At 37.6% G+C, this 20,438-nt stretch overlaps 1 protein-coding gene across 1 annotated transcript in view; it reads right to left on the reverse strand.

The window, feature by feature from the left end:
• The window catches only part of LOC103193912 (alpha-2-macroglobulin), a 64,403-nt gene extending 55,798 nt beyond the window's left edge, over positions 1 to 8,605 (reverse strand). The window contains exons 1-4 of the mRNA XM_007937217.1: positions 8,496 to 8,605; positions 5,861 to 6,044; positions 4,561 to 4,720; positions 4,336 to 4,388 (exon numbers count right to left, since the gene is read on the reverse strand). Of these exons, the coding sequence (XP_007935408.1) occupies positions 4,336 to 4,388; positions 4,561 to 4,720; positions 5,861 to 6,044; positions 8,496 to 8,572 (474 nt within the window). The 5' untranslated portion in view covers positions 8,573 to 8,605. The remainder of the gene's footprint in view (positions 1 to 4,335; positions 4,389 to 4,560; positions 4,721 to 5,860; positions 6,045 to 8,495) is intronic.
• Positions 8,606 to 20,438: the final 11,833 nt, after the last annotated feature.

The following is a 20,438-nucleotide window of genomic DNA, read 5'->3' on the forward strand; positions in this document are numbered from 1 at the left end:
GCAATGGAGAAGCTCAATATCTTCAGCCAAAACAAGGGCAGGAACTGATTGTGGAACAGACCATCAACTGCTCATATGCAAGTTCAAGTTGAAGTTGAAGACAATGAAAAGAAGTCCACAAGAGCCAAAATAAGACATTGATTATATCCCTCCTGAATATAGAGACCATCTAAATAATAGATTTGATGCATTGAACACCAGTGACCAAAAACCAGAGGAATTGTGGGATGACATCAAGAACATCATCCAAGAAGAAAGCAAAAGGTCATTAAAAAGAAAGCAAAGGAAGAAAAGACCAAAATGGATGTCAGAAGAGACTCTGAAACTTGCCCTTGAACAGAGAATAGCTAAAGCAAATGGAAGAAATGACAAGATAAATGAGCTGAACAGAAGATTTCAAAGAGCAACTCGAGAAGACAAAGTCAGTTATTATAATGAAATGTGCAAAGACCTGGAGTTAGAAAACCAAAAGGGAAGAAGATGCTTGGCATTTCTCAAGCTGAAAGAACTGAAGAAAAAATTGAAGTCTCAAATTGAAATATTGAAAGATTCCATGGGCAATATGTTGAATAATGCAGGAAACATCAAAAGAAGATGGATGGAATACACAGAGACACTATACCAAAAAGAATTGGTAGATGACCCTCCATTTCAGGAGGTGGCATAAGATCAAGAACCAATGGTATTGAAGGAAGAAGTCGAAGCTCTACTGAAGAAATTGGTGAAAAACAAGGCTCCAGGAATACTCATTGAGATGTTTCAACAAATGGATGCCATGCTGGAGGTGCTCTCTTGGAAGAAATCTACCTGGCCAACTGACTGAAAAAGATCCATATTTGTGCCCATTCCAAAGAAAAGTGATCCCACAGAATGTGGAGATTATTGAACAATATTGATATCACATGCACGTAAAGTCTTACTGAAGATAATTCAAAATCAGTTGCAGCAGTATCTTCACAGAGAACTTCCAGAAATGCAAGCTGGATTCAGAAGGGGATGTGGAGCAAGGGATATCATAGCTAATGTCAGATGGATCTTGGCTGAAAGCAAAGAATACCAGAAAGATGTTTACTTGTGTTTCATTGACTATGCAAAGGCATTAGATTGTGTGGATCATAACAAATTATGAATAACATTGAGAAGAATGGGAATTCCAGAACACTTAATTGTACTCATGAGAAACCTGTCCATAGACCAGGAGGTTGTTGTTTGAACAAAACAAGGGGATATTGCATGGTTTAAAATCAGGAAGGGTGTGCATCAGCATTGTATCCTTTCACCATACTTATTCAATCTGTATGGTGACCAAATAATCTGAGAAGCTGGACTATATGAAGAAGAATATGGCATCAGGATTGGAGGAAGGCTCATTAGCAACCTGAGATACACAGATGACCCAATTTTGCTTGCTGAAAGTGAAGATGATGTGGAGCACTTACTGATGAAGATTAAAGCCTACAGTCTGCAGTGTGGATTACACCTCAATATCATGAAAACAAAATTCCTCATAACCTGTCCAATAAGCAGCATCATGATGAATGGAGAAAAGACTGAAGTTGTCAAAGACTTCATATTACTTCGTTCTATAATCAATGCCAATGGAAGCAGCAGTCAAGACATCAAAAGACATATTGCATTGGGAAAATCTGTTGCAAAAAATCTCTTGCAAGTGCTAAAGAGCAAAGATGTTTCCTTGTAGACTAAGATGCGCTTTACCTAAGCCATGGTATTTTTAATCGCCTCATATGCATGTGAGAGCTGGACAGTGAATAAGAAAGACCAAAGAAGAGTTGATGCTTTTGAGTTGTGGTGTTGGCAAAGAATGCTTAAAGTACCGTGGACCGCTAAAAGAACTAACAAATCTGTCTTGGAAGAAGTGCAGCTGGAATGCTCCTTGGAAGCGAGAATGGCCAGACTTTGTCTCACCTAGTTTGGTCATATTGTCAGAAGGGACCATTTTCTGAAGACGGTTGTCATGCTTTGTAAAGTGGAGAGTAACAAAAGAGGGGAAGGCCCTCAACAAGATGGATTGACATGGTGGCTGCAGCAGTGGGCTCAGGTATAGTAGGGATCGTGAAGCTGGCACAGAACCGGGCAGTGTTTTGTTCTGTTGTAGATAAGGTTGCTTTGAGTCAGAAATGACTTGACAGCACTTAACAGCAACAGGCCATCAGCAACAAATATATATTTGCACTGCATTCTTTAGGAATGGAATTTACCAATATTATATAAGTGCTCATAGCCTGCCAGTGAAGAACATTCGGGGGTCTCTATGAGTCAGAATTAACTCGATGGCAATGAGTTTACAGATTGAGAGATTAAATATTAACCGAACTATAAGTAACCATGATCAGATCCAATTATTAATATGGACTACAGAATTCTCAGGTAGTTCTAGGGGTGCGGAGGGATGGGAATAATTCATCTATCAATGTTTATTCACCTTTAAAAACTAATATTTATTGAGTGCTTATTATGTGCTGTTATTCTCCAAGAAAAAAATACCAAACTCACCGCCATCAAGTAAGTTCTGACTCATAGCTAACCTTATTGGGTTTCCAAGGCTGTAAATCTTTATGGAAGCAGACTGCCTCATCTTTCTTTCACAGAGCAACTGGTGGGTTTGAACCACCAACCTTCTGGTTAACAGCCAGGTACCTTAACCACTACACCATCAGAGCTCCTTGTTAGCATTCTAAATACTGGGAGTATAGCAGTGCACAAAAGAACAAAATATCTGCTCTCATGGAGCTTATCTTTTAATAGGGATGGACAGAGTAGAAAAAAAATCACAAATATATCTGTCTTTATCTATATTCAAAATTCCTGGGTAGTGCAAATGGTTAAGGCCTTGGTTGCCAAAAGAAAAGTTGGCCATTCTAGTCTACCCAAAGGCCCCTCAGAAGAAAGGTCAGATAATCTACTTCGAAAAAAATCAGCCATTTAAAACCTTGTGGAGTGCAGTTCTACTCTGACATACAGGGGGTCACCATGAGTTGGAAGAGACTCTGTGGCAACTGGTTAGTATATCTTTATCTTTATAGCAAGTGGCAATAAATGTCTTGAAGAAAAAAAGCAGGATGAGGGTTTGACTTTAGATAGAGGAGTGAAAGTAGAAGTAGAGAGAACAGTTTTAAGGTTATTGCAATAGCCTTGTTTAGAGGTGATGTTGACTAAGATTAGCATAGTGCCTAAGGCATTTGACTGCTGACCAGAAGGTTGGAAGTTCAAACCCACCAGCCACGCCATGGAAGAAAGACTGGGTAATCCGCTTCCGTAAATATTTACCATCTTGGAAACCCAAAGGGGGTCACTATGAGTAGAAATCGACTCAAGGACAACGAGTTTGGTTTTTGGTTTGGAAGATTAGGTTGTAGCAATTGTGGTGGTAAGAAGTAGTCTGGATATATTTCTAGCCAATATGCTTTTTCTGATTAAGTGGATGTGTGTGTGTGTGTGTGTGTGTGTGTGAAAAACAAAAGAAGCAAGAATTGTGCCATAATCCTTTGCCTCAAGAGCTAGAAAAAAAGAATTGCCTCATTAAAATAACAAAGCACGGTGAAGGAGCAGATTTGGAAGGGAAAAATTAAGACTTTGATTTAATGTCTGCATTACAATAGAAAGAGTTGTTTCTTAGCATAAATATGAGTGTCAGTTTGAGGAACAAATATTGATTATCCTCATCTCATTTAATAACAGGTTTTGGTAGGTGTGCTTAGAAAATGTCTACATATTTGAGAAGTTATTTGAACAAAAGTGCTTTGATGGCTTAGCTGGATCTATTGTTTAATACATTATTAGATGCCATCAAGATGATTTTGACTCCTAGTGACCCCATGTGAAAAAGCAGAATTACCCCATACGGTTCTTATGGGTGTAATCTTTTATGGAAGCAGATTGCCAGGTCTTTCTCTCACAGAGCCACTAGTTGGATTTGAACTGTACACTTTTTGGTTATCAGCCAAGTGTTTAATTCTACATCCTCAGGTATCCAATTATATTTACTTCTAATTTTCTAGCTGAAAACTATCTAAAGAGTAAGTTTTATTGTTTGACAAGTGAGTAATTATTATCAAGATAACAAAACAGAAAAAACAAATTCATTGCCATTAAGTCAATTCCGACTCATAGCGACCTTATAGTAAGAATTAATTCCTCTCTTGATCCTGAATAATGTTTTACATGAGGATCTTGTGCTATTATGATACCAGAAATTATTGTCAGTGATACCAGATTCTTTCTTTTCCCTTTCCTTCCCCCCAGTACCAAAAACAGGTTCCCAGACTGCTTATACATTTATTATTAATGTTTTTATGTAGATAATAAGAGACTCACCAACTCATTCCGAGGGTGAAAATTTTCATCCAGTGAGACCACACGGAATTTCACTAAAACAGAAATATTTTCCATGAGTTCCAGAAACCCTAAACTGGGCCTATAGGCCAGTGAGACAAGATATTAAGACACTAGAGTTACAGAAACTTTGGCTGGAGACCGACCATTCAGGGAAGGAAGATTTTCTTCTATTTGAAATTATCCCGACTGTAGGCCTCTTCGTACCTGTCTGCTCTGGTTTGTAGATGGGTTTGTCTGTTTGGACAAAGACCAGACTCTCTTCATTTTTAACTACCACTGTGGTCCTCTTCTTGAACTCTTGGGTTGGTCCTTTCACTTGGACAGAGAGGAACATTACCTCTTCATTGGCTGGAGATCTTGGGACCTGAAATGTGAGACATCCTGAGAACCCATTCAGTCTCCCAAGTCTCCTTTCCCATTTCCTACCCCACTTCTTCCTTGAGCTCTTACCCTTTTTACTTCTCTTTCTTATTTTTACCAGGGAAAGCCAGCATGGACGTGAATTAATTGTCCCATTTTACAAATGGGGAGACAGACCATAGGTGGAGGGAAATACATTAGTTATAAAGTCTAAAAATGGGAATCATACCTCCATATAGCTCAACCAATATAGTATTGATTCAATTTCCAAGTTGATGTGACATGCTAAAAGGAAAGGGCAGACATATGTCTTGGAAAAATTTCAATATTTTATTGGAGGTAGGCTGTAAGTATCCCACATGGACAATTCTGAAGCAATACTGGACATCTGCTGAGGATAGTTTCTGTAATTTTCACGCTTAGAAAGAATGTGGGGATGTGTATTCTTATCAGCCCACCACTGGTGGCTAATGTTGAGCCTTGGCCTAATTTCTTTATTAATGCTTTTTCCATCTTGCTTGGTGATCACATTTTTTCTTTGTCTAACACATACTGTTTATTGTTATGGCAAATAGAATTTTTCTTTGATTAGTATATTGATTGTTTGTTGTGATTGTTGCAATTTTTTTTTTTTTTTTTTTAATTAGCCTTGCAATAAATAGAGGAGAGAAAAGCCAATGACAGAAACATCAATAAACATTTTGGGATTGTCAATTTGGGATATGTATTTTAAGGTTATGGTTGTTTTTATGCTTCATATAAAATGGTGACTTTTGTGAAACTGTAGAGAACTATACTCAAGCCTTTTGATTTTACCTAAAAATGATGTATTTCTTCCCTAAAACACCCAGGTTTACAAAACATCATGTATTGACTATATTAAGTCATGTTTGTAAAATTCTATACAATTATCTCTACTTGTATGTAGGTACAGAGTTAAGTTGATTTTTAATATGCCTATACATATTTCTTTCTCATGGCTAGAAATGTATGCTTTGTGACTTAGTTACTACACTAACTTGCAACATTTAGATTCTTTCCTGAAGTCCTTATCAACTTCTCAAATCCTTTCCTTGAGTGAACACTAGATCCCTAAGGCCCTGACCAATAGAACTGAGAATTTAAGTCAAACAGCAGTACTTACAGTGAAGGAGACACAGTGGAATAAGTCCTTGTCCGCTGTGAGGTCAGTGAAGAGGCTCATGTTTACCCGGACAGACTCCAAGGAAGCACTTACAGTCACTGTCTCATTCAGGTGGCTCAGAACGAGGCAGCTTTTCTCGAGGGTCTCAGTATGAAGCAGGGAGGGGACCAGTACCATATAGTGTCTGGGAAGGTGGGCAGCAGAGGGGGAAGGTCAGTAAGAGCAGAGACATTATTATCAACCCGTCTGTTTTCCATAATAATTACTGTTACCATCGTTAGTTTTACATCAAGATGTTTATGAAATTAATCTCTTGGTGAGTGAGAATGATTTCCCTTTTCTATCAGCAGTGCCTTGCAGTGAACATTTCACTTGATGTGGGTTGTATGAATATTAAATACCTCACTTTAAGGAACCTCCATATGTAAGCATCTGAATTCAAATTATAAAATTTGGTTATGTTTAAACATGTTGTAAATTGACTTTACATTAGGATTGCTCAGAAAAGAAAGCTCTCAGTTGTGTGGACACTGCAAAACCAATCAATTCACAGAACTTTCATTAAATATCTATCTATCTAGATATAAATAAGCATACAGATATATATCTTGATATATATCGAGGTATATAGATTTATATATAAAATATATATATCTCTGACAACCTTGTGAAAATGATATGGGAAGTATTTTCTTCTATTTTATAGATAAGCAATCTGAGGCTCAAAGAGAATGAGTCACTAGTTTAGAGTTTAAAGTCTCAGTTGTGGTAAAAAAAAACCTAATCAAGTCTTAGTGTGTTACCTAACCATGGATGTTTGCATTTAAATATTTGCCTTTCAATGTTTCATGGCTAAACAATGGCTTCACCCAAAGAATAGTCTTCTAGTCATTTAGTTTTGAATCTTTGTAACTCATGAACAAGACAGAAAGTTTCCTAATACCCTCATGTATAATGTAAAATATACATGACCCTGTACTTTTCAAACATTCTTGCTCACAGAACTCCTAAAATAATTTTTTTGTATATGCACTCCTTTCATATTTTCAAGTAAATATCTATTTTGTTATCACAAGTTTTAATAACAGCCAAAAGATTATTTCTTATGACATTTAAATTAAAACTTCTATTATTATTTTAAGGACTTCTGGTCATGTAGTGGTTAAGGTATCTGGCTGCTAACCAAAAGGTCAGTGGTTCAAACCTACCAGCTGCTCTGCAGAAGATGGGGCAGTATGCTTCTGTAAAGATTTACAGCCTTGGAAACCCAATGGAGTCGCTGTGAGTAGAAATCAACTCAACAGCAGTGAGTTTGTTTTTTTGTTTGGATTACTATTTTATAAGATTCTTAAGGAATCTTAAAAGATCACAGTGTAAACTGCCTGATATAATTTATTTAAAAAATATATTTAAAAGTTCTTTTTTTTAATTACTTCCCCTGCTTGAACTGGAATTTCCATGCTACTTATCACACAGAAATTTATCCTAGGACGTTTATGCTTCAAAATATTTTGAGTCTCTCTTACTTCTTGTTAGCAAGTATCTATACATAACATACTATGTATGGGTATATAAGTTTAACTTTAAGTCTTCTTTTAAATTTAATGTGACCATACTGTTTCTTCAGAATTATTTTTAAAAGTCTTACTGGTTTACAATTGATCAAAACAAAATAAATATATTATGTATTCTGATTTATAGTTATTAGCTATAATAAAGATATACTTTTAAAGTATATCTTTAATGATAATGATAATAATGATAAGCTGCTCACCTCCCTCCCCAAACTTAGGTATCCATAAATGAATATTATTGCAAGTATGAAGCAAGGTCTAACATTAATTCTGTCCCTAAATTTGGCTTGTGTAGGTAGGTATATGTACTGAGAAAAATTGTTCACAGAAATAAGTAATTAAATGACATGCAAAATGATTGTATCGTTGGCATCTTCATCTTGCAACTCCTTTGGCATTACATGTTGAAAATCACCCAGTGCCTATTATTAAGAATTATTTTTAATAATCTATGAGGTGATATTTCCCTCAGGCTTTCTTTAAGTTTGTTGAAACAAAGAATATGTCACTATTTGACCTGAAGAAGGATTATCTCCCCTGTCATTAGAGTCCTTCACTTTCCCAACATCAATATAAGTATTTCAAATTGTTCCTTATTCGGCACACTAGAGGTTTATGTACCCCAGACAATGCTCCATAGTAAGATCTGATTGAGGAAGAGACTTTTATCTTTCTTTTATGAAGTAGAGGATGGACAAGTAAGGAGGGTAAACAGCACAGTCTTAAGCAGATCAACATGAATTATATATATACATATATTATACATATACATGTATGTATGTATAATGAGGATCTGGAAATCAATTCCTTTATAAGTACCAATGTCTGATGCATCTTAAAAGGAGTTTAGAGGAAATTTAGACATTCAGAGATCCCGACAGTCAGAGGGAAATGGTTAAGCACAAAGAGAAGAATGAATAAATCAGAGTTGCAAACCTCATGGTTGAAAGGGACATTAGAGAAAAGAAAGTGGCAATTTCATAAAAAAGGCAAATGATATAAAAGAAAAATCTGAAATAAAGGAAAAGACTTTTAAAATTCAAACTCTATAGGGAACTCACGGGTTTCCAGAGACTGTGGGCAGGAGGACCAGGAGGAGGAGAATAAGACTTGGAGGAAGAAGTTTGTTCTTCGCCATGCTGCAGGGAGAAGGGCCCCGAGGAGACCAGGTTGTTTTGTACCCTACTCCCTGCACTTCGGTCTGGTCCCAAAGCACCTCAGAGCAACTAGGCTTTATGCTGCACTTTCTGTGCAAAACAGGAAGTTCCACCCACACAAGGTCTCTAAACAAAGTTGAGGTCGCTAAACATTTTCTGGAAGGGTCATTGCTCTCAGTGACAGCGTGACGGCCTAATTACTGTCAAGCATTGGGACCCAGCTGTTTCAGTATCTGTGTAGTGCAGAAACATGATTGCAGCTGGTTAAGGAATGAGGGTAATAGGAGGACTCACAAACAGTTTCCCAGACAGAGTTTGTCTGAAAGGGAGGAGAATAATACGGCAGTACTTTTTGGCAAGGATGGCTGGGAGAAAGGCAGATTTCTTCAAAAGGAGAGAGACTTGGACAAGTTTAAGGGAAATGTTACTTTCTTAAATGCTGAGTGGGAGGAGCAAAGGACAGGGGAGAGGTGATAATCTAGAATGAGGACTCTGAGGCTTGTGGAGTGGTCATATTAAGATTGTAGACGGAGGAATTATCCTCAGGAGGAGTGATCCTACTTTCAGTACAATCAGAGGTAAAAAGGAACATTTTGTCTAAGATGTTCCCTTTCCCAAGCCAAAGCCTTCTTTTCTTGGGGAGAAGAAAAATGAGCTTGAGGGGAAAAAATGACTGGAGAGTTGGCAGGACACCTGAGTTTTATAGTTCTGCCTTAGCTGTATGGTTCTGAGTAACCCAGTTAACCTCTTTGAGCCTCAGCTTTCTAGCTAATAAATGTGAGAGTAATAATATCTGTAAGAGACCTTGAGAGACACAAACGGTTAAGTACTCAACAGTGAACTGAAAGGTTGTTGGCAGTGTCAGATTACCCAATAAGCAAGGCAAGCATGGGTTTACTTGTGCTTATTTACGAATTCATAGTGAACAATTTCATATTTTCTCTACCACATGAAAGGTTCTGCTGTTAGCTATGGCTGGCATCTATCTCTTTCCTGACCCCACAACACCATCCCACAGAATCAAAACTCCTTTTCAAATTTATAGTTCCTGACAGGGGCAGAGTACCCAGTAAGCAAAATAAGTACAGGCTTACATGTGCTTACATAGTCATCTGTGATGAAGTTTCACATGTTTTTCTACCATATTTTTGATGTGAAATTGTTTACTCCTGATTAGTAAGCATACGTAAGCCCATGCTTACCTTGCTTATTGGGAACCTGCCCCTTGCTTGGTGGTTTGAATTCACCCAGAGGTGCCTGGAAGAAAGGCCTGGTGATCTGGTTCCCAAAGGGCACAGCCTTGCAAACCCTGTGGAACACAGCTCTACTCTACACACAGCGTCACCAGGAGTCTGTCGACTCAACGGCAATGGTATTTTATTATCATTTTTTTTTTTTTTTTTTTTTAATAATATCTGTTCTGGTTACCTAGTGCCACTCTGACAAGAATATACCACAAATGGGATGGCCTTAACAAACAGGAGTTTATTCTCTTACAATTTGGAGACTTTAAGTCCAAGTTCAAAATGCCAGGCTCTAGGGGCTGGGTGAAAGCCCCTCAACCTTGGGGTCCAGCTTTGCTTCCTGCTCCTGGCCCACTGGGGCTAGAGGCGTTTCTTCACTCAGACAACTGCTAGCTGCTGAGGCTGACAAACCCAAGTTTGGCAGATAAAAAGGCACAATCTTGGTATTACCAAACCGCATGGCAGACCATTAATTTAAGTCCATTGTAAGTCTCAAGGTTGGCAGAGCATGGCAGGCTGCTGAACAACGACACGGCTACATGCAGGGCCCAAGCGTGCCATAAGCTAGAGACCATTCTCAAAACTGCTTCTTATATATGGGAAGCAGACCACATACCCAAAGCAGCTACCCAGCTGCTTGTGGTAGATCCCACTATGGAGTTGATTACCAGTCTCACCATGGAGAATAACTACCACCAGCTGCCTAGCCACTCAACCAGGCCCAGCCAAGTTGACACAAACATAACCATCACAGTATCTTTGCTATCAGCTTCATGGGATAATTTTATACAAAATGCTATATGTGACAGAGCATTTAAAACTGTAAACCTTACTATACAAACCATAAAACCAAACTCACTGCCATTGGGTTGATTCCAACTCATAGAGACCCCCACTAGGTTTCCAAGGCTGTAAATCTTTATGGAAGCAGACTGCATCATTTATCTTCTGAAAAGCAGCTGGTGGGTTCGAACCATTGACCTTTTAGTTAACAGCTGAGTGCCTTAACCAATATACTTCAAGAGCTCCTTTTAATATACAAGTGAAAGCTAATATTTATATTTTGAATCTTAATGAGTGAGGAGGAAGTATATGTTCTTGGTTTTTGTATAGGGACTGCATCACTCAGAATTTCCAGCAAATAAATAAGTTGGTTTACCTGAGGAACAAGTGCTTGACAGAAAAGGGAGAACACACATTGACAGGTTCTATAGAACTTTGATGTATATAGCAAGTAATTACTGTTAGGAAGCTGAGGGGAAGGGGTAAGAGAGTAATGAAACTAGGGGAAAGAAGAAAGGCAGTTCATGGAAAAGAAAGCAGGGAAGAAGAAGACAGGAAAACACATGACATAAAGAACAAGGAAGAGTGTTTGGGGAATTGAGGGGGGAAAAAAAAGTAGGCTGGTATATGGGCCCTAATAACAATAAATAGGAAAAATACCTTTCCCTTATATTGTTGTAGGAATTCTAATATTTCTAGGAATTACATAAAGTCCTCTAATTTTAACAATTGTACACTTAGTTAACTAAAAGAACACTTTTAGTTACATGTAGTTCTTGGTGATTAGGAAAGAAATTTCCGCTGGTTACATATTAACCATTTTCAAAGTAAGAACTCTGTGTAATGACACAATCATTTTCACCCTACTATACTTTGTATATTCACTTTATCTTTGCATGAAGTATCTTGGGCAAACCTTGAGTTAGAGAAATAGGAATCTACAGAGATGTTCTTAAGGACCAGTGCTCTCACTTGTGCTTTCTTGTAACCCATTGTGGTAGATAACATTATGTGCCAGCTTGGTTTTGAGTGGCTGGGCAGATGGATATAACTATTTCCCATGGTGAGAATGGTAATCAACTCCATGGTGGAATCTACTGGAGCAGCTGAGTAGCTGCTTTAGGAATTGGTCTGTTTCCAATATATAAGGAGAAGCCTGGAGACATGTCTGCAGCTTTTGGTACGCTCGAATTCTGCAGGTAGCCGAGTCGTTATTCAGCAGCCTGCCATGTTGTTTGCCAATCTTGGGATTCTTAATGGACTTGAATCAATGGCCTGCCACATGCTTTGGTGATATCGCCACTATGCCTTTTTACTTGTCAACCTTGGGTTTGTTAACCTCAGCAGCCAGCAGCTGTCTGAGTGAAGAAAGCATCCAGCTTCAGTGAGCTGGGAACAAGAGGCAGAGCTGCAGCCCTAGGTCGAGGGGCTTTAATCCAGCCTCTAGAGCCTGGCACTTTGCCTCAGACTTCCAATCTCCAAACTGTAAGAGAATAAATTCCTGTTTGCTAAAGTCAACCATTTTTGGTATTTTCTGTGAGAACAACATGAAGTAACCAAAACACCCATTTTGCCTAATTTTTAATGAGAGAAATACCTGAATGAAGAAAGATAAAAGCATAACAAATTCTCAGATTGTTGCTATTTAACCAAAATGTTTGCCATAGCTTCTCAGAATATCAAAAACAGTAAGAGTTTAATTTTTAAATTAAAAACTACTTCTTTAAGTTTCTAAAGAGGGTTGATAACCACAAATACTCAGTTTTACTAGACCCCAGCTGTGATACAGAGGAATTAGCACCCCAACTAAAACAGTTCACTGCAGGCAATAAAATTCAATGACCCTCCTTACATATACATACTTTTGGGCATGTGGAAGTATTTTTCTATGATGAATCTGTATTGAGAATTTGCTAGGTCAAAGAATATATAATTAAAAAAATTTATATGTGATGTCATATTACCTTTAAAATGACTGCTGGTTCAATATCTAAGAGTATGTATTTTCCTCCAACTCATCTTTTTAAATTTTGCCAATCTGATAGAGAGTATGATATATTTTTCTTTCCTTTTTCACGTTATTTTTACTAGTGATGCTAAGCATCATTGTCACTTGTAGGAGCTCTGTTGTTGGTACTCTAACTTTATGTATTTAATTTTTTGATTAGTAAGTTATTCTGCATACACAAATTACAAAAATATTCTAATTTAAATATTTGAATTATATATATGTAATTCATATCTATATCTATCTATCTATCTATCTATCTATCTATATATATATATATATATATATATAGTGATTTTGGTGAAAGTTTACAGAGCAAATTGATTTTCCATTCAACAATTCATACACATTCTGTTTTGTGACATTTACTGAAATCCTCACACCATAACAGTGTTCTTTCCACTTCCTCCCTGTACACATCCCTTCCCTTCATCCTTCCTTCCCATTCTGTCCCACCATCTAAGCTCTATCCCTGGGCAAATTCTGTCCTCTTGATCTCATATGCTTGATTGTTCTAATAAGTACATACCCTCTATCATTTGGCTGACAGTTCAGTTCCTAGCTATAAGAGTGTCTAAGGGCTATGTATTGGGAGTTCCACCAGTCTTTATCATTTTAACTGACTGAATTTTGTTCATTGGCTGACTACAGCCTCCTACCCCAAACAACACCTTTTCCCAGCCATCTTTAAACTAGGTGTGGCTTTTGGTATCATCTGGCCAATAAGATACGTAGAAAACTGCTGGGTGGGACTTATGGGAAGTTCTTTCTTTCTTTTTTATTTAGTCATTTTTCCCTTCACCCAAGTTAATATGTATCTACCCTCTAGTTGGTGTTTTACTCCCCCTTTCCCACTCATTCCTGGTAACCATCAAAGAATATATATATATATTTTGTGTGGCACCCTTTTCTTGACTTTTTACAATAGTAGTCTCATACGGTATTTGTCCTTTTGTGATTGATTAACTTCGCTCAGGATTATGGTCTCTAAGTTCATTCATGTTATGAGATTCATCACCATTCTTTAACACCACACAGTATTCCATTATGTATATGTACCACAGTTTGTTGATCCATTTCTCCATTGATGGGCATCTAGGTTATTTGAAACTTTTGCTTTCTTGATGAAAGCAAGTAGGTATACCAGTGAATGTTTTTGCTCCTTCTTCCTTCATGGAAAATTGATGTGATTCTTACTTTCGATGGCCATCTTGAGATGAAGAAGCAATTAGCAGGAGGATGGAGGTTTGCATGCAAAGCAAGGCCAAAAGATAGTAAGGGCTTTGGTCCCTTCTAGCAAGCAGTATTGGGTAATTGCATCAACCTTGGAATGTCAGCCTACAGACTTCTTGCCTATTTGTTTAAGCAACTGCGAGTTGCTTTTCTGTTATTTATTGCCAGAGGGATTCCTAGCTGACACACAGACAGATGTGAAATATATTCTAGATAGATAGGGCTCTGTGAGCAAAGACATAGGGTTGTGAAACAACGTGGGGTGTTAGGTAATCTGTCAGTACAGAAAGTAGTTCAGCTTGGCTGGAGTTTAGGATAGGACTGGAGCCAGTGATTTCATTCTGTAAGCAGCTGTGTTAAAAATAAAGCAAATTAGGCTTTGGGTGGAATATGACCACTCTGACAGAATGAGGAGGGGAGCAATGGAGGAGGCAGAGCAACCATTCAGGAAGCTATCTCAGTTGTTCAGGTGGTCTTAGCAACTATCATGGAAGGATTGCACAGGGGATAGCAGAGCTTTTAGTATTTCTAGGGAGAACACCACTCTCCATAACTCCATCATTCTTCACCTCAACTACCTAAACCTCTAGTCTCAAGGTGAAGGCTATAGTCAGAACTCAGTATCTACTTTCTCATAAGAGCATCAAACTAATACCCACACATCCTTTTATGTCTATTTCTCAGTTACCATAAGAACATCAAGACTTTTAGGTATCTTCATCAGTCTTTTATTCCTATATGGCTCTGTGCTTACTCTGATGTGATTTATTTTTCATCCTCTCATGACTCTTCAAACCATTCAAAATAAGTCTTCTGGAACTCAGAATCTATGAGTAACAAAATACCCCATATCTTCTTCAAATATTCCCTTAATTTTTTGTGCTTGAAACATAAGGACCTGACTTGCCTTGTATACCTATCATGTGGTAACCTTTTTCTTTCCTTCCCATACTGGATATATCCCTGTTGCTGGAGATGGGATAATGTCATCCTTTCCACTTCACAAATACTTGTTTCTCTCCTCCCTAAAAGGCCTCAGCTCCTTTGGAGGAGTTGCTACTCCTTTCTGTTGAAATCTGTAGATTCCAGGTCACTCTCCTTTATTCTTTGAAGATTTTAACACCTGGCTCACTATTTTCCTTACTAAATGTGAGGTCTAAGGCACTTGACTGCTAACCAGAAGGCTGGTGGTTCAAACCCACCAGCCACTCCTTGGAAGGAAGATGGATGGGGCAATCTACTTCCGTAGTGATACTGCCTCGGAAACCCAAGGAGAGGTCACTATGAGTCGGGTCCGACTCAACGGCACATAACAACAACAACAACAACATCTTTACTCTTAGCCATTTTGTTATCTATGTTTGTAGATGATGAATCTAAAATCTTGGCCCTCAATCTTTCTTGTACTGTATGATAATCATGTCCGCTTTCAACAAGAACAACAACAAACAAAAAAAAATTCAACAACAAATTTCTAGATATTATTTTCAATAACTCTACTCTTTCAAAACCTTAATCTCAAACCCCTCCTCTCATATTTCTCACCCTAATGTCCTGGTCCTTATCATCTCTTATATCACCACTTTTATATTATCTATCACCTCCTCATGTCCTCACTTTCCACCTTTCTCAGTTGAGTCTTCATAACCCACTCTCAACTCCTTTATTTGCTGTCCTAGAAGAAACATAACCTTTTTAAAATCCAACCTCCTGCTTTTTGTTCACTTGTGCCAAAATTTAAAAACATGCCTGATGGGGAACTTGCAAGTATATTGACAGACCTCACTTTAAAATCCAAGACCACACACCTTGGGTCAAACACTTAGTGCCTTCCTACTTATATTCCTCAACTAGCTTTATCCTCCTACTCTCCCCAAACCAAATCAAGCTCACTGCTGTCGAGTCAGATCTGACTCATAGTGACCCCTTCTTGGGTTTCCGAGGCAGTATCACTACGCAAGTAGATTGCCCAACCTTCCTTCTGAGGAGTGACTGGTGGGTTTGAACCACCAGCCTTCTGGTTAACAGTCAAATGCCTTAGGCACTATGCTACCAGAGTTTCCAGGTAATTGTTTTACATGCCCCCCCCCTTTTTTTTTGGTTGTTGTTAGGTGCTGTTGAGTCAGTTCCAACTCATAGTGACCCTGTGTACAATACAATGAAACACTGCCTGGTCCTGTGCCATCCTCACAATCCTTGTTATACTTTAGCCCATCATTGCAGCCATTGTGTCAGTCCATCTCATTGAGAGTCTTCCCCTTTTTCATGGACCCTCTACCAAGCATGATATCCTTCTCCAGGGACTGATCCCTTCTGACAATATGAGCAAAGTACATGAGATGATGTACCATTCTTGCTTTTAAGGAATATTCCAGCTGTACTTTTTCCAGGACAGATTTGTTAATTCTTCTGGCAGTCTGTGGTATTTACAACATTCTTTACCAATGCCACAATTCAAAGGCATCAATTCTTTGAGAATAGAAGGCACTCAAAATACACAGGAGCTACCACAGTGGACTAGAGCATACCACTGATTGTGACCTGGGTGCAGAATCAGGCAATGTTTTGCTCTGTTGTACATGGGCTCACCACAAGTATGAGCAGATTCAATTGCAACTAACAACAACAGCATGCACATATATAACTATATAAAATTATATACATAAGATATATGACTACAGTGTTTATGTGTGAGTTTGTACATGTATGTGCATGTGTAATGTTTACCCCCAAGAAAGCAGGGATCTTATCTGATTTATTACAAATTCTAAATGCCTAGAATAATGCCAAGTATTCAATAAATAATTGTGGAAAATAAATGACTAAAATCAATGTATAAAAATACTGTGCACTGGCAACTATTGGTCACAACCACCATGTTTTCAAATGTAATTCCAATGTCCACAGAGTTGTTGTCTTTCCCAACACTGTTATTTGCAAAACTGATAAGCATTCCTCTTGTGTGTTTAGTCACTGACAGAACATGTAGAATGGAAAAGACTAAATATTAAGGGCCTGAAGCATTCTACTAGAGAACACTCTCCACACTAAAATTTATTTATTAATTAACATTCTAAGTATAGTATTCTGGTTATGTTCCAAGCTATGAATTCACTATCAAATACATAATCCACATTTCTATTGCATGAAGATATCATGATTTCACATGTATTTGTATGTGCTATAACAATGTCCAGGAGCTCTGGTAGCGTAGTGCCTAAGGCACTTGACTGCTAACCAGAAGGCTGGCGGTTCAAACCCATCAGCCACTCCTCAGAAGGAAGATGGGGCAATCTACTTTCATAGTGATAGTGCCTCAGAAACCCAAGGAGGGGTCGCCATAAGTCAGGTCCGACTCGATGGCATTAAGTTAACAACCACAACAGCAACAACAACAACATAACAGTGTCCACATAAATAGAACTAACAGAGGGGAAAATTATGATAACTTCTTAGCCATAGCCAGTCACCCTGAGAGAGTGAGTTGTTGGGCCTCTAGGCTTGGGTCCATAGTTGGAGGGTTCATCAAGCTAAATTGGCATAACATACTACACAAAAATATTGTTCTACATCCTACTTTGGTGATTAGACTTGTTGTTATGTGCCATCAAGTAGAGACCAGGGTCTTAAAATCTTACAAGCAGCCATCTAGATGCAATAATTGGTCTCTCCTTTTCCAGAGCAAAGAAGAATGAAGAAAAACAAAGATGCATGGAAATAATTAGTCCAAAGGACTAGTGGACCATGCAAACTCAGCCTACTTGACCCTGAAACCAGAAGAACTAGATGGTGCCTGGCTACCGCTGTTAATCGCTTAGAAAGGGATCAGTGCAGGAGATGCTGGATAGAGTGGGAGAAAAATGTGGAACAAAACTCAAAATCATAAAAAAGATCAGTCCTATTGATCTCATAGAGATTGCTGAAACCCCCAAGACTATGACTCCTAGATACCCTTCAGGCCTGGAATTGATCTCAGTCCTGTGTGTGGCTTCAAGGCAAACAATGGGCATATAAGGTGAACATTTATACCAGATAGGTATACTCTTTAGAAAAATCACTTATGGGAGATCAGAAGGGCAGTATTTACACAGGGAGATAGCTCAGTGGGCAGGAATGCATAGGAAAGAAGGATACAGGGAAATGGTAACCACAGGGAGGAAGTGGGAAGAGAGCTGTTACCTTATGGGGATTGCAATCTAAGTCATGAAACAAAATGGGTAAGAACTGCTGTATGGAAAATGAATTTGCTCTGTAATCTTTCATCCAAATAACAATACAGTAACTAGATATATCTAAGATATGTCTAAGATATATTGTTAAATGAGAATAAAAATAGTGTGCTTACAATGTATTACCTTTGCTGTTAAAAAAAAAAAAAAAGTGAAATAAGAACCAATAGTCATATTTGCTTGACTATGGACAAAAGATACAATAATTTCACTAAACTTCTTGCTAATATCTTGTTACACAATGGCTATATCTTCACCCTACCTTAGCAATGTATTCTTTGCCTTTCCATCTATCCATCCACACTTCCTGAGCACACACTAAGCTCAAGGAGAATAAATGCCCCCAAAGGAAATGAGGCTCTTTCTCTGTGGCCACGTGAGTGTAAAATCTCGGCATACACAAAGCACTAGCAGTTGTAGCCTAGACATTAATTGAACAAACATTTTAGTCAGGGTGGCACTTGTGGAGCAATTTCTAACAACAATGTACCAATGGATGCCAGACGATTCCAGAGTAATCCAAGGATGTCTGTTTCACGGGACAGACAAACAAGGAACTCAAAACTCTTTTTATGAACTGAGTATAACATTAATATCAAAACCTGGCAAAGATAATGCAAAGAAATTAATCTCACATGTAAATATCGACAAAAAAGTCACAGATTCACCTTTTCAAAGTTAGGAAACATAATCCATGCAGTGCATTAAAGAATTATAAATTATACACCATGACCCAGTTGATTTTATTTTCATAGAAGGCAAAAGGCATTTGACAAAATTAAACAACCACTCTCTATAAGCATACTTAGTAAAGGAGTAATCAATGAATAATTTTATAATTCTATATTGTATTATATACATATAATTGTATATATATCTATATGTGTTGCTTATCTTCCCCTGAAAGCAAGTAATAGGTTTAAGATAAAAAAAAATAGTATTTCCAAGTAAGTCAGAAATAAGACAAAAATGCCAACTATCTGCACTGCTCTTTATACTAATAATAGTATACTAGAGGTTTCAGCCAATATGAAAAATAAATAAAATAAGTTACAAGTATTAAGTATAAAAGGAAGAGTTAATATTATCACTATTTGAATATGAGAAAATTTTATACCTGGAAAACACAAGAGAATCAACTGAGAAGCTACTACCAGCAATAAGAGAATTAAGTTAGTTTGCAGCACATAAAATTAATATGCAGCAGTATTTGTCAATCTATTAGACTATCAAAATTAAACTTGCATTAATCACTTGACTCAGCAATTATATTTCCAGGAATTCATTCTATAGCTATACTTACACACTTGCAAAATAATATGTGATCAAAGTTATTCATTGCAGTATTGTTCGTAGTAGAAAAGTTTGGAAACAGCACAAATTTACATGAGTAAGATTCTAGTTAATAAATTATGGTATGTCCATATAATGTAATGCTGTGAAGGCTTAAAAATAAGAGGACAATCTCTGGAGTAATGTGGAAACATGCCTAAAATATATTATTAAATGAGAATAAAAATAGTGTGCTTACAACGTATTACCTTTGCTGTTAAAAAAAAAAAAGTGAAATAAGAACCAATAGTCATATTTGCTTGGCTATGGACAAAAAACTCTAGACGGTTACATAAGAAAGGACAGAGGTTACTTAAAAAGAAGGGGCAGTGGGAATTGGGTGAATCAAGAACAAGGGTTAGAGGGAAATTTTTCAACATGTATCTTTTTAGATTCGAGTTTTTGAGCCATGTTACTCTTAGCCATAAAAAACATAAATTAAAAAGTTTAAGAAAAACAAAGTTACTTTTGAATAGTTGTTTGAGTCCTGAAAAAATTTTTCACAATATGTGAAAATGTTCTTCAACAGGACAATTTATAAACCCACAACAGAAACAAAATAATTTATGTAGATCCATAATGCCACTTTGTATAAAAAAATGACTCATTTCACAATAACTTATTGCACACTTACCCTATAGAAGGTGTTCTGTACTTCCAGAAGATAGAAAGCCCTGAGAGAACTTAAAATCTATTTAGAGATAGATAAGTAAATAAAAGATGATACCGCTTTGTATAAAGTGCCCTGAAATAATTAAAAGTGGAATGTTTGGGAAGGAGCTCCTAAATCTGACAGGAGACGAAGTTACTGGGGTGATATCCCTGGATCTGAATTTAGAAGGAAGAGCAGGAGCTATCCAGGTGAGAGAGTGGGAAGAAGCGACCACATGTGGAGATGTGAGAAGGCATGGCCTGACCATGTAGAATAAATGTGAATAGCAGAAGAGGAGGAAGTGGGAATAGAGGAGTCAAGGGCCAGAACATAAGGGCCAGCTAAGCTAGAAGCCTTCACTAAAAA

The sequence above is a fragment of the Orycteropus afer genome, unplaced genomic scaffold, assembly GCF_000298275.1.
Source record: "Orycteropus afer afer isolate SDZICR_OR568_19922 unplaced genomic scaffold, OryAfe1.0 scaffold00040, whole genome shotgun sequence".
NCBI lineage: Eukaryota > Metazoa > Chordata > Mammalia > Tubulidentata > Orycteropodidae > Orycteropus > Orycteropus afer.